This window comes from Haliaeetus albicilla, chromosome 27 (assembly GCF_947461875.1).
Source record: "Haliaeetus albicilla chromosome 27, bHalAlb1.1, whole genome shotgun sequence".
In the NCBI taxonomy this organism is placed as follows: Eukaryota; Metazoa; Chordata; class Aves; order Accipitriformes; family Accipitridae; genus Haliaeetus; species Haliaeetus albicilla.
Window position 1 is genome coordinate 22,505,455 of NC_091509.1, and position 13,967 is coordinate 22,519,421.

The following is a 13,967-nucleotide window of genomic DNA, read 5'->3' on the forward strand; positions in this document are numbered from 1 at the left end:
ATTACAGAGCCAACCTGCAGGGCAGGCTCTGGTATTATATATACCCATTATTAAAGGGTAATTCAGTGTAACAAACCGCATCAAGTACATAGAAAGGCTGTCAAATAAAATAAACCACTAATAAATTAAATTACTTTCTGTTTTCAGGAAGTGGGGGGAATGCCAGTCATTTTTAATTTAAAACAAAGTATGTCTTAATTTTTCTTTCTGCCTTTAGCAGGCACCCCCGCAAAAAAGCCGGTCCCACTCATTCAAAGCACGCATGACACTCGATTCCTCTCTCCTTGTCTGGTGAAGGCTTCCCCTTTCCTGAGTTAATGAGGCACTAATCCTCCCTTGAGCTGTAAAATTCATTTTCTCGGTGGTTGGGGGGTGGAGAGAGCCGGCGTGCTCTGGCCCCTTCCCACTGCTGCTGGTGCGTGTCCTCCTGCCACCTCCAGCCGCTGAGCGAAGGACCACGGCACAGGTAATGCGATGGCAGTAATTACTGCCGCTTCGCTACTTTGCCCCCTGTTCCCATCAGGTTTCCCCCTTTCATTGTCTGTCATGTCAACTGTCACCAAATGCTCCCTGCTCCTGGGGAGAAAAGCTTCGCGTGGCAGAGCTTCTCCTCATCGTTTATGCCGCTGTGATGGACATGGCCTGAAGAGATGCAGAGATTCAGTGTTTCTCAGGAAAACCTCATCCTCTGCCCAGAGGTGCTATATGGCATGCTGCATTTTCAAAACACAAGTCAATATACATGGGAAGAAGATTAAGGCCTCAGCTCCCAGGATGGCATGGTCACATAACCTCTCACTAGCACAAGTCCAACATGTGCCGGGTTTGAGCCGCCCGTTACTGGGGGTCAGACCGGTGACATGAAAACCCCAGCACAGCCTTGCAGCAAGATGGGACTCAACCACCTACACACAAGGTGAAAGCGCTGCTGGGAAACCTTCTCATGGGACATGCTGGAGGGCAAAAATTCCTAAAGGGTGTGAATATGACAGGGCTGGCTCATGAACAGAACGCCCAGCACAGACAAGCAAGACAGTAATACCACCTCTGGCCCAGAAAGCTGCTGCAGCACCCCAGCATCACCCCGGCATCACCCCGGTGCGGGTCCTGCACTCGCCCCTGCACAGTGCTCCCGGCCACAGGCAGATGGGAGCGAGGGCAACTGCAGATTCGTCAGTGTTGGGACCACACACCCATTTCTGTGTAATGGAGGAGGGTCTGCTCTCAGTTACCTCCATGGAAATCCTCTTGGCACAATGGAGCCACACTGGACTTACACCGAGATCCAAATCTGACCCAGAGTAGCAGCCGTTAAAAAAAAATCAATAAATAATCCATTCAGATGGCTATCCAGTCCCTGCCTCGTCAGGGGTTACCAAGCCACAGCATTAACTGCAGTTGAAGCTCTGCAATTACCTGCTACATGCACAGCGGGACCGGCAGCAGGTCAGCCCGGCAGCGCAGCGGCTGTAATGCCGACTGCAGAGCAGCTCCCACTGCAGCCTGCTCGGAGCGTACGGCACTGCTCACATCTAACCGGTGATGCTGTAAACCAGCGGACGGGGCAGACCTTTCCTCTCTCCTTCTGCATTTACTGCAGGACAACCTGCCCTTTCTGGCACAAGACGAGCGGCGGTGGTGTCAGACCAGTGCGGACGCCCAGGCGTAGCCCCGCTCCCACCAGCCCGCCTGCCCCAGCTCCACACAAGTGCTGCCTGGCGCGCAGTTTGCTCCGCAGCCTCGCGCAGCCCCGGCAAGCTGGCAGGATTCGGCCAAGTGGGATTAAGTCACAGCCAAAGCCCAGATTAACCCTAGCCTTGGGTTTGCAAGAAGGAAAATGTAATCCAGCTCCTGGCAAATCAGAGAGCAGAGCTAGCTGTTCAGGGATAAATCCGGCAAGGTTCTTCACCTGCTCCAGCAGCTGAGCTCCTCTGAATGTGCTCCCTGATGTTTATTACTTACCTACAAAAGGCATATTCTGTAACTGGCCAATGCTGCCTGCAGATTAATATTTTGCAGATGAAATGTGCTTCAAACACTATTTTCATGGCAGACTGACAATTTCATGCTTTTCAGGATTTCGTCTTATTGGACCTTCCCTGTGAAGTGTGGAAGGTACCTTCCCATGGGAGGATAAACCCGCTATCTCATTACTGGTCCATGTAGCTGATAGAGCTTCTGGTTTCATCTCTTTTCCCTAGACGCGTCCCTCCTTGCTAAGCATCACACTAACACAGTTTCTTCTGCCGCCTGTTACTGAGCCTTTTTTCATACAGGCAAATGCAGGCATAGACTTGCTGCCAACTGAAGATCCACCTTCACGTGTGCAGGTCCAAAAGGTGCGGGCTGCCCCAAAAGGGTCTGGGTCCCAGCTGGGGGGCCAGGAGGAGGGGGAAGACCACGGACACTAGGTCCGCAGGGAGGATGGTGCAGCCAGCGCTGCAGCACCAGAGCGGGAGTGTGTGCTGCCCAGCAGACCTGCCCGCCGGAGCCGCGTCTAGCTTCTCAATGACTGCTCCGTCGTGGAGGAGGCTGCTGGCACACCGCAGGGCACCAGCATCGGCACCAGCAGGCACTCAGTGCATGCCTGCAGCTGCAGGAGTCGGAGGTGGAGGGCGAGAAGGTGTGACATGTAGCTGGCTGCGTGCGTGGGGACGGGCAGGGGCCGTGGGGCCGCAGGAGCAGGCGGCAGGTCCCTGCACCGCCTGCGCCATGTCCCCTCCCAGAGCCCCCAGCCCTGTGGGAGGACAGAAGTGGGGCTATCATTCCTCTGACCCCACTTGCATGTCCCAGCAGAAGGATGAGAGCCATTTGTGGGCAGCAGGTCCCAGCCACAACGGGGGCCAAGTCACAGGAGCATCTGCTGGGCTCAGCTCCACCAGCACCGAGGTGCAGAGTTCGAAGCCTGAACTTAGTCCATATGGCCCAACTGTTCGGGCCATCAACAAAAATACACGCCCCGCAAAAAACAGGGCCAGTTCACGAAGGGTTTTTAGTGCAAGGCTGAGAATTCACTGCAAGTGTTGTTCCACATAGAGCCCAAACCTTCCCAGATTTCCCGTTCTTTGTATATTTTTATAGCATTATAGGATTTTTTTTTTGTTTGTAACTGAGATTTTGTCCTAGTTCAGTTATTACACTCCAGGATTACTTTCACTATCAGCACCTAAATACTGAAATAAGTTTGCAGAAACCTTAAAGAACAAGCAGTACATTTTTCCTATCTGAAGTTAAAAATCCTGAACTCTGCATGCCAATCTTGTTAGAACTGCATTTCCTTAAAGATGTGATTGTTTGAAAACATATTTTTTAACTTCTTTCTCCCGCTGAAAAAGACCCAGTGTCAGCAAAATCCCAGCAGGCAGCTTACAATTTTCCTACTTTTCCTGGGAGAAGTGTGTAGAAACATAGCCATGTTACCAAACACACATTCAAAGCAATCCAAACCCATTTGGTAATTCTGCTCGGCACATAGTTTTTACAGTACGTCTAGACACAGATACCAGCAGTGTAATTGCTGTGGAAAAAGAAATGAAAAAAAAAATCTGAAAGGTCAATTCTGGTCATTGGCATTTCAAGGCGAGTTTACAAATATCAAAAGGATGAATAATGAGTTTTCACCAGAAAAGAAAGAATTCAACTCATGACCTGGGAAAAACAAAAAAACCCAAGAAAAGCAGCAGCAAAACAGGCTCTTTCACTTCTTTTCAAGTACCTGCAGAATGAAGCAAGCAGACGTGCAGGCAGTGCACACTGCTGGGTTGGCTGCTGCCGCTGGCTTTGCCAGAGGGAAGTTCCCGCTCTGCAGACCTGCCACGGCTGTGCCACAAGCGCCCCGTCCCCATGACCAGCCAGGACCCCCTGTGCCCCGCAGCTGTGGCACGAGGTGCTGGCACTGCCCGTCCCTGGGAGAACCACCGTTACCTGCACAGTGACTTCAGAGCCAGAGCCCTGCAGACTGGCCATGCCTCACCAGACCGAGCCAAGCCCTTCCTTCTTCACGCAGGGCATTGCTTCAAGAGTGACAAAAATCAAGCACCTCCAAGGGAGTACACCCCACAGGTCCCCAGCACGTCCCAGAGCAGCACGGCTGCTTCCCAGAGATGGCACTGCATGGCGGTGAGCCCAGTGCTGCCCTACTCGGGCAGAGGGGCCAGGCTACCAAAGGGCAGCCGAGCATGCAAACATTACACATTGAGCTGCTTTAGAGCAATGTAAGCAACTAATGAAAACGGGAAAATCCTTTTTTTTTTCCATTTCTGTGGCAATGGTTTGATGACGATCATTTGAAATTGATTAGTTCTGCCATATGCGTTTTATAGCCAAAAAAAGCCAAATGTTTCACATTACCATGTCATTTACATGATAATGCTTTGGAGAATGTATACAAGGAAAAGACAGACAAATCTCTTTGCTGGGGCAGAAATGCAGCAGCACGGCAGTCCTCCAAAGCATCCCCTATCCCCTTCCCTCTCCCGTCACACAGCCCTGCTCTGGGGCTGCCCATTGGGTGCACTGGATGCAGTGGGAACACAGCACAGCCTCCCCAGGAAACTGTGCCCACAGGCCAAGAAACCTGACTGCTTTGGCAAAATGGGAGATATAAAACAGAATTTATGATGGATTTTGCTGGAATTGAGAGAGTGAAGCGGTAGCTCTTAATCAGAGCAAGCTTTGTGACAGCTACAAACACCAAGAACCGGGCACATCAATGCACCTGCTCATTGCACCCACGTCGCGCTTGGCCTGGGAGGGTGATTCCTCACCCAGGAAGGTGTCCAGTGGAGACCACAAAAAAATACCCTCTGTACCATGGCAATCTACTAAGTCCTTAATAACCTGGGTGAGACACAACCCTGCTGCCCAGAGCAATTGGTCCCTGGGCTCATTAGGGTCACACCAGTGAGTTTACAGGGTGTTTCCTTACCTACCAACATTTTAAAGTGCTTGGGCAGAGATCAGCTACCTGGAGCAGGAAAAGTTGTTCCCAAATGGTATCTGAGCTCCCCTGGGTTTCCCTGGGACAGAGGAGGGAAGGCAGTGGCATCCCCTCCCAAGAGCCCCTGACCAGAGCCCCTGCCAGCCCCAGCTGCTCTCCCTGCTGCAGATGTAGCTCAGGAGCAGGGGACTTGGTGGAGTAAGAAATCCCAGCCTGGCTTGAGAACACACAGTGGCCTGTTACAAGAATATCCTTCAGCAGCAGCCTCCACCCGGCACATCGGGGAGGCAGAAGGCTGTCCCTGTGGTACTTGGCGCTCAGGCCTTATGTTCCAAGGCAGTGCTGACAGCACAGCATGCTGCTGCTTCTCTTTAAACAAGCAATGTAAAGATCAGACCATCTCTATAGGAAAGGGAGGCCCAGGAGCTGCCTCTCCTGTCTGGTTCCCCCAGTTTTGCCCATCAGAGGCACAGACAGCATCTTGTGACAGACAGCACCCGGATGCCTGCAGCATCCTCCTGTGGGAGGGATGGGACCAGTGGCAGGACACACACCAGTGTTTCACTGCAGTCTGACTTGCACTGTGAGGGATCAAAGCAAACACATTCTCTATTTAAAAAGATTTAAGCCCTGGATATTATTTGTGTTAATTATTTCCTGCACACATCCCATGGCGTAGGTACAGCTGTACATCGAGCGGCACAGAGCTTGTGGAGGCTGTTAAATGAGGCTGAAGGGCTGTAGCTATTAGACTGGAGGCTATCCAAATAAGGAGAGCTCTTTTAATGACAGCAAAAGCCTTACTTTACAGTCTGAGCAGAGTTAAATATTCCTTTTGCACTATGTGGGTTAGAAACTCCTCAGAGAACAATGCTTATCAAGTACATTTAAACCATTACGACAAATGGGTAAGAGATGATTGCAGCAAGCTGGTTTTAAAACCCTTTTTTGCTTGTCTGTGGTTGAAAATTAAACTGTGGATGGATGCGGCTTTACTCCAAAGCACAAGCATCACAGGACAATTAAACATCAAAGATACACGAAGCTGCAGCAAAATGGTTACAGCTATGTAAATATCTGTCTAAGTAAAATCATCAAAACATTAGATCAAACTGGTGCTGGCGGAAGAGTCCTCAATCTTCCGTCCTCAGGGACAGCAGGCGTTGCATAGGCAGATACTCATAACCATAATACTGAGCACTTACATCATGTTTTACTTCTTCCCGTTGCCATGAAGCAGGAGCCGTATGTTCCCGCCAGGCTGCTTGCCAGAGAGTGGGGAATCACAGCGCCTTATCTCATAGCACAAGGGAAGACACCCAAGTAGCAAACTCCTCCAGCCATACAGCATCAAGCTGCTACCAGGAATAAATGGACTGAAAGTAAAATGAAGGCTGAAACTTTCAAGGCAGACAGTGGACTCCAATAAATAGCGTCCAGTTCTCTGACATTTCAGTATGACTTTCTACAGGGACAAAAAAAAAAATCACAGTTCCCTCCTTCCCTGACAAACTCCAGCGACCACTGCCACCTCCATCCACCCCAGCAGTGCAGGGGTGCTCCTGGGGTGAGCAGGGATGGGGCAGGTGGGTGCCTGGTGGGATGGGCTGGCTGCCCCCACCACAAACATGGCCCCTGTATGCTGTGGGAAATTCCCGGCACTGCACTGCCCAGGGCTGGACCTGGCACCAGCCATGCTGGCAGCATCTCTGCATCCCTGCCCTCCTTGGGGCGCCCCGCTGGGCACTAGCAGTGATGGATGGGCTGGATGGCGCAACTTCAGGTTGAGTGCTTGCAAGAACACCCATGTTGATTTTCGGCTCTGCTTCAGCCCTGTGGTTGCCAATTCTAGCACCAGGATGTGGTCAAATGCAATCAGCTCACACCAACAATCAATAGCAAAGATAAGCACAACAATTATTTATTTATTTTCATAACCACATCACCCGTGCACCCTGCCGAGGCGTCATTACCCTCATTGCAGGCTCCAATCGATCGACAGTCGCTTCCCACCGGTGCAGCGGGAGCAGACAAGGAGCACAGAGGCAGGTCGGGGATGGGAGCCCGACCCACCAGCTCAGCACTCCTGCATCCACCCTGTACCCCCCTCCAAGCAAACACACACGGGCTGCCTGTTCTTCCCACCCGAGTGTCTGTACCCCAGGTAAGAGAAGGAGGAGGAGCAGCTAAATGATAGCGATAGCGTTAAGCGCCTGGGCACACACAGCACTGCAAAGCCAACATGAGCAGTGCCGCGGGGAGGGCACAGAGCTGGCACCACGGACAGGAGGGGACACAGTGCCACATGGCCAGGGCCACCCGCCGTGCTCCTCGTGGCCACCACTCGCCCGGGCAAGGGGGGACCCACCAGCATGCCTGGGCAGACAGGGCTGTGGCACACATCCCCCTGCGTTCCCCATGCCTGCCAGTGCCGGGCTGGCCGGCTGGCAGCCACTGCAGGCGAGATGGATCTGGTGACACCTACAGAGCTGATAGCCAGGTCAACCCCAAAGACAAAAATGCATTTTCCAAAGGTTAAAAAGTTCCATTTCAAAACATCAAAACTCAGTGTTCCCATAAGGAAATGCTTTGCTTAAAAGCTTACGTTGATGTTTTGGCAGTTTTAATACAGTTTGTGTTGGAAAAGAAAAGAAATATGCATCACATTTATCCTGGACTCTTGAGTTGCTTCACCTCCCCCAGAAATTCAATGTTCTTAAAGAATACACTAGCAATAAAAATAAATCAATATTCAAAAATTGCTCCTTTGAGAATGCTGACCTTGCATTTGCTGTTTTGCAAGGTTTCCAGCAGTGTGCTGGGGTGCTCAGGAGGCCACCGGGCACGGGACTGACGCCGACAGCCTCCCGCAGCAGAGCTTGTCACGGGCACCTAGATTTTGCCTAGCAGATCTAGGCAAAACTGTGACTGCATTTCTTCAGTAAGCCCAGGGCTTTTCCAGTGTGTTTAGCCAGAGAAGGAAGCACTAACTACAGTATACCCCTGAGCACTGCTGTCTTTTTAAAACCTGCCTCCCAGCCCTGCAGAGGATAGATAACCCCAGCTCCAACATCCAGATCCCGAGCAAACTCCTCCAACAGGCTGTCTAGGTAATGGCATACTAGGCTGGAAACGCTGCCTGAAACATGACAGCAGATACATATATACATGAAATAAAATGTTTTCTTGTTCAGTAAAGAAAAATGCCTGCCAGCCACCAAGAAGCAACTCAGTCTGGAGGAGAGAATTAACTACCTGTTTGGGGTTCTCAACAGCTTCATCTGCAATGGAACTGGAACCCATAAAAGTGAGCCAAGGGTAATCATAGCAACAATTTCATATACATAAACATAAAACCCCCAAGTACTCAAAATGCAAATTCTGATAGGACGCTAATAAATTACAAGCTGGACTGGTCAGATTAATGTAATGACAAACTGACTGCATACTTGGCATTTCTTGGCCTACAGGTTAAAGGAGTTATTGTCTGTTTCTGCTCTAATATCAAGCAGGAGGGAGCATGGCTTCTCTGCATTTGCAGAGGGGCACCCTGCTCACTGCTGGAGCCCACATGCTCAGGGTCTCCAGCACTGCCTGTACCTGCTGCCTGTACCCACTACTGGAGCTGCTGGAGCTCCCCGGGGGTGCAGGGTGAGCTCTGATTGAATTAACAGGGCGCCCACGGCCTTGGGCCGGAGCTGGCTCTTTATATGCAAATTGAAGATCATAAACAGCTATCCCAGGGCAGCACTTGGGGAAGAGCAAATTTGCCTGTGCTGCTGGCCAGGTGCAGTCAGCTCCCAGGGAGGCAAAGCAATGCCCAGCAGACAGGCACTGCTGTGCCCATGTGCCTCCCCTTGCCAGGCTTCCCTGCAGCGACGGACGCACTCCTGGGGCGCAGGGGCGGCTGCTTTAATGGGGTCTGTGCATCCATCCCCCTTGCAGTAAATGGAAAATGTAGCCTTAGGTGTTTACATTTGATTCAGGGGGCCGGTTTTAATCTCCTTAGGCTGGGAGGAAAACTCATTTAGAGAAAGTACTTATGCTCCCGAAGCAGAAGTTGCGCTTGCAAAGGCACTAAGAAGGAAGAGCTAGTTAACTGCCTCCTTGCCAGGACAGGCATGCAGGGCAGGGCAGGGCAGCAGCAGCGCCATGGCACTGGGGTACCTGACTGAGATGAAACGCAGCATTTCACAGCACGCCTGCCCAGCGCTGGCATAGCCCGGGCACTGCTCCAGCAGCAGCTCCCTCCTCCACTCCCATACACACACACCAGCCAAAGCACCAGCCTCCAAAACAAGGAGCACCTCCCTGCCCTCTGACATTGACCTACCTACCACGTCAGGATGGCACTACCAGTACTGTGGCACATAGGTGACACCGGCAGCAATTTTCATCTAAGACCCTGAAAAGAAAAGCTCCTTGACAGCCTTGGTCTCCCTGCACTCACCCGTAGCATGGTGATCATGGAGGGGTCTCGGAGCCGGCCATCCTCATCCTTGAGATTGTATCCCTCCGGTCTCTTGTCCCGCTCGCTGACCTTCCATAGCTTCACAGTCTTATCTGGGGGGCAGGAGAGAGGAGAGCATTATGGCTGGCTGCTCCCTGAGCCGTCTGCTGACGGACACACCAAGGCCATACCGGTTGGTTTCACAGTGAAAAGCCTGCTGCGTCCCCACCTGCAGCTTCTTGGAAGCAACATAGTTCCAGGGGAAAAGCCTTCTCAGAAGATGTACCTGTCACCACAGCACTTTATCCCCAGAGCCCTGGTTTTGCTGTTCCTGCCGGCCAACTACAGGTGCATTTATCCCAGACATAGGGAGATGGTTGAACAACAGAACTATTGGATTAATGGAGAAATAATACAAGAAGTGATTTCCCAGGGCTCAGAGCCTCAGAGGTCATGCCCTGAATGTTAGCATTCGATATATTGAGTGATGGGACCGAGTTACCCCGACGAGATGATGAGGCGTTGGCACCAGGATGGGGCAGCTTGGGCAGCACAGGGAGGCTGAAACCGATGTCCCAGCAATGGACCAGCGCCACAGATGGCTGCTCTGCTCCTCCCTGCCACTGACATGCATGTGTCACATGTTTGTGCACATACACAGACACCCCATCACCCTTTCCCCACACGTGCACACCCACTGGAAAGCCAGCCAAGAGCAGACTCCCACATAAGATTTTTCCTCCTACGTTTCCTAGCTCATATGGCAGTTATCCAGGGGCCACCGCTTACTTTTCAAGAGTAATTTCCAAATTAACTTAGCTTCTAGTAATTGGAAATGTGTTAAATAGCGAGGATGCACCAGCTCTCCTAATTCTGTCCCCGCTAGCTGCAATATTTCTCCTCCTCTTTGACCCTCACGCTGCAAACACCCCTTCGCCATCCCTGCTGACCCCCAGCACTGGGGTGCTGCCAGCATGCCCCAGCCCTGTGCTGGCCTTGCCGGCTTCTTTGGGAACAGAAAAGGAGGGATGGGGATGCCCGGGGGTGGCTCTAGCTGGGTATCACCCTGCCTGTGTTGGGGTGCTGGGGAGGCAGCTGCAGCAGCACCCGTGCTGGCAGCAGGCGCTGGGAGCTCTGCACGGCTTTAAAGCTCATCAGGCACAGGGTGCCACAAGGTAAACGATTTTGCTTCCAGTGGAGTTCATGCAGAAATCCAGCGTGCAACGAGTGGAACAGAGCAATGGGTGATTCGAGGTTCCAGCAAGCTGGCTGGTACAACGGCACTGTGAAGGAGCAAAGCACATGCGGAGGTAAGCTGTCCCTGGAAGCTCCCCAAAGGAGGTGAAATGGTGCCTGTAATTCACTCAAAAGTCATCCTGACCTTCCCCACCCAGAAACTGTGCAAAGCCCAGCATTTACCACAGACTGAAGGCAGCTCAGAACTCCCCCCTGCCAGTTCCCTGTCCCCTCCTGGCATCCCACCCACCCTGTGCCCCCCATGCCCAGGGGAAGGAGCCCCAGGAACACGTGGTTTTATTCTGAACAATGGTGTTTTCTTTCCTCTCTCCTGGCAGAGACTCTATCAGTAGTTTATCATCACTTCCACCAGGTTTCATACACAACCATATCATCCATCTTAATTTTCTCCTTTACACAGCAATTCCAATAGAGTGCCATTAATTTTGTTTTTATTAACCCGCTTTACTTCAGGGGGTTTCTATACATAATGTTAGTTTAACAGTAAGAACAAAAAGAAACAGCATAACACAGGAGTGTTTCTAAAAGAATCATTTTGATAACCTGCTAGCATATGAAACACCATCCCAAATGGAAAGATAATATCCCTGTTAATCAAAAAACTATTTAAAAACTCAATTAACAGAACATTATGCTCTATAATTAATCTTCATTGCATTTCAATGATTCTCCCCCCAAATGAGTTTAATAAGTCTTTGAATTTTATTACAATGATCAATAGAGTCAATTCTATAATACAAAGTAAGTTGGTTATGGAAGATAATTAGACCCCTCCTTTTTCCCTAAAGTAATTAAGTCACATCCATCTTAAGGTCCCATTCATCCCAAGTAATATTCCTGGATCCTCCTGACATTTATCTGAACATGACATGGAACTGCTGAGCTGAACGCAGCTGCAAATTGAAACAAATCAGCTGCAGTTTTTCTTTAAAAAAAAAAGAGTGGGGAAAAAAAAGAGTTCCCAGGATCCAACAAATAAAAAATAAAAGTTGTCAGCAGGGGGAAGATTCCCTCCCTTGCAGGGAACGGCTGCCGTGAAATAAGGACAAAACCTCGTGCACAGGAATTGAGCTCTGCCAGACAGGTTTGGACCCATTCCTGCTCCCCCGTGACACCTGTGTTACCCTGAAGGGAGTTGACATTTTTTCAACATAGATTTTTCCCAAAGAAAGACTACAAAGAAGGCCCTGTCTGGCTGTCGGGGCCCAGGGTTCCGAGGCGGTGGGACAGCAGTGCCGGTGTGTGCCCAGCCGGTCCAGGCTGCCCATGGCCACGGCCACATACCGTTGGTGGAGAGCAGGAAATAGGCTGCGTTCTGCTGCGGGAGCCATCGTATCTTGTTGATCTTCTCCTCTATCTCCAAACTCTTCAGGTAATCGAACTCTGGCTCGTGGCTCTGGAAGGTGCTGTAGACATTGTACTCTCCCCGGCGATGGGGCTGGTTTTTGCTCTGCAGGAAGGGGAACAGAGAGGAGTCTAAGGCACAGAGTGAGAGAACATTTTCTGTCGGCTCTTTAGTTCTCTAAGGTTTGTTAAGTGACAAGGAGCGCCTGGTCATGGTGATGCAGCGCAAGTCTGAAAGCCAAGGTATGGCCTCTTCTGGCGTGCCAGCTCCTGCATGCTGGTGTTCTCAGCAGGAATGGAGCGGGAACAGAGTAGGAATGGAGAGGGAACGGACCCCGCCACACCAGCCGTCTCCGGTGAATGGCTGGCACCAAGCGCCAGCTCCTGCCAGGTGCCAAAACCAGCCCCAGAGGAGCCACTGGCAGCATGCCACCAGCACAGGATAAGCAGCGTTTGCCCCACAGGTGCACAAATAAAAAGCAAGAATAATGCAACAGAGAAAAGGACACAAGCTCTGTAGAAATTGATGCTGCGTGCCATGGCTCAGCGCTCAGACTTGCAAGGTACTATGTATCTGCAAATCCCACATGGTGAGCCACCCAGCACCAGACTCTGAATGGGGCTGAGGTAATTAAATGAAAACTATCATGGAGATGAACTTCCTGCATGCAAATGAAGCGTTTGGGTTGGTGAAGCCCCACTTGTCCCCTGGCGTGCAGCACTGCTCCAAAGTAGGAGCTGAACAGAATACACCCAGTGTGATGCTAGGAAGCTTAAAATTCAAGTAAAGCAGTAGAATAATAAAATGAGAGGGAAATGAGAAATGAAATAGTGCTGGAAAGGTTGATGAAGCGTCTATGCATGTAACCTTTAACTGATCAGTTCTCTCCAGCGTATATAGAAATAATTTTGAGGCTATAACTTTGAGAAAAATTTAAAACCATCATTGGACTGTGACATTTTTCATGGCCAGGCCTGACTCATCCCTTCCACTGTCAGCAAACACACCCACAGGGCAGAACGTCTCCCGCCGGCTCAGACCATGCAACACCACATGCTCCATGCCAGACCAGCTAACCGGGACAGCTTTGGAAATGGCAGGGAATCTCCCAGGCAGCAGGGGCCCACGCAGCTGCCCCCAGCCAGGCCCGCTTTGTGCCCACCAGCACAGGCGCCCATGCTGAGGACTGAGCACTCGCCACTCCTGCAGAAGGCTGGGCAGACCACGACCTCAAGTTTTCAACACAGAGTTTGTTAAAATTTCCTGGGGCAAAGTGTTTTGGAAGGGAAACATGATTGTTTCACCTGTCTATGCTTTCTGGACATTTTGGTGGTGTGAGAGAGTTTTTGGAGGGAGGTGTTAGCTATGAGATGGGCACCCATGGCACGCTCAAATGCGCCAGCCTGATCCAAGTTACACCCAGCTGCAGAGAGCTGCAGCCAGAGCAAAAGGATGCAGGAAATGCAATGTGTTTTTGGAGGGTGTTTTACAAGATGAAATCTGTTCCTGCTTATGTTAATAGTCGCTTTTCAGTTTGGAGTCTGCCAGAAGAGACCTGAGGTTAGGAGTGACACAGACGGATTAGGAAACAGCAGGAAGCTTCTCTTAAAAGGATAAAATGGGCATTTTGCATTCACTGGCACTTACCTCCTGCTCACGTTGAAATATTACAACACGGCCCCCCTTGTCCCCTGTTGCTAGTAATTCTCCAGTGTGGTTGAATTCTACTGTAGAGATGATGTCAGCTGGAAAGAAGAAGACAAAGACAATTTAAGTAACCGCAGACTGGCTTTCACAGGCATCTAGAAAGCACCATTCCCTGTACAGCTACATGCCTTGTCAGCGCTTCATCCCCTGTGAGACCTCCATAAATCTCCGTTTTTCTATTGTCTATGATAATAATGGCCACAGCATTTTGGAATTTTGCAGTCATGAACCAAGACCTGCTTGGCACCCCGGCCGCCTTGTCCTGGCCT

The 13,967-nt window shown here is 50.8% G+C and overlaps 2 protein-coding genes across 5 annotated transcripts in view; both read right to left on the reverse strand.

Moving 5' to 3' along the window:
* LARS1 (leucyl-tRNA synthetase 1) overlaps nucleotides 1–13,967 on the reverse strand; it is a 349,414-nt gene that overhangs the window by 151,080 nt on the left and 184,367 nt on the right. The window lies entirely within an intron of this gene.
* PPP2R2B (protein phosphatase 2 regulatory subunit Bbeta) overlaps nucleotides 1–13,967 on the reverse strand; it is a 115,981-nt gene that overhangs the window by 15,468 nt on the left and 86,546 nt on the right. For all 4 annotated transcript variants that reach the window (XM_069772406.1, XM_069772403.1, XM_069772404.1 and 1 more), the window contains 3 exons: nucleotides 13,639–13,736; nucleotides 11,931–12,096; nucleotides 9,390–9,502 (listed from right to left, as the gene is read on the reverse strand). In XM_069772406.1, the coding sequence (XP_069628507.1) occupies nucleotides 9,390–9,502; nucleotides 11,931–12,096; nucleotides 13,639–13,736 (377 nt within the window). The remainder of the gene's footprint in view (nucleotides 1–9,389; nucleotides 9,503–11,930; nucleotides 12,097–13,638; nucleotides 13,737–13,967) is intronic.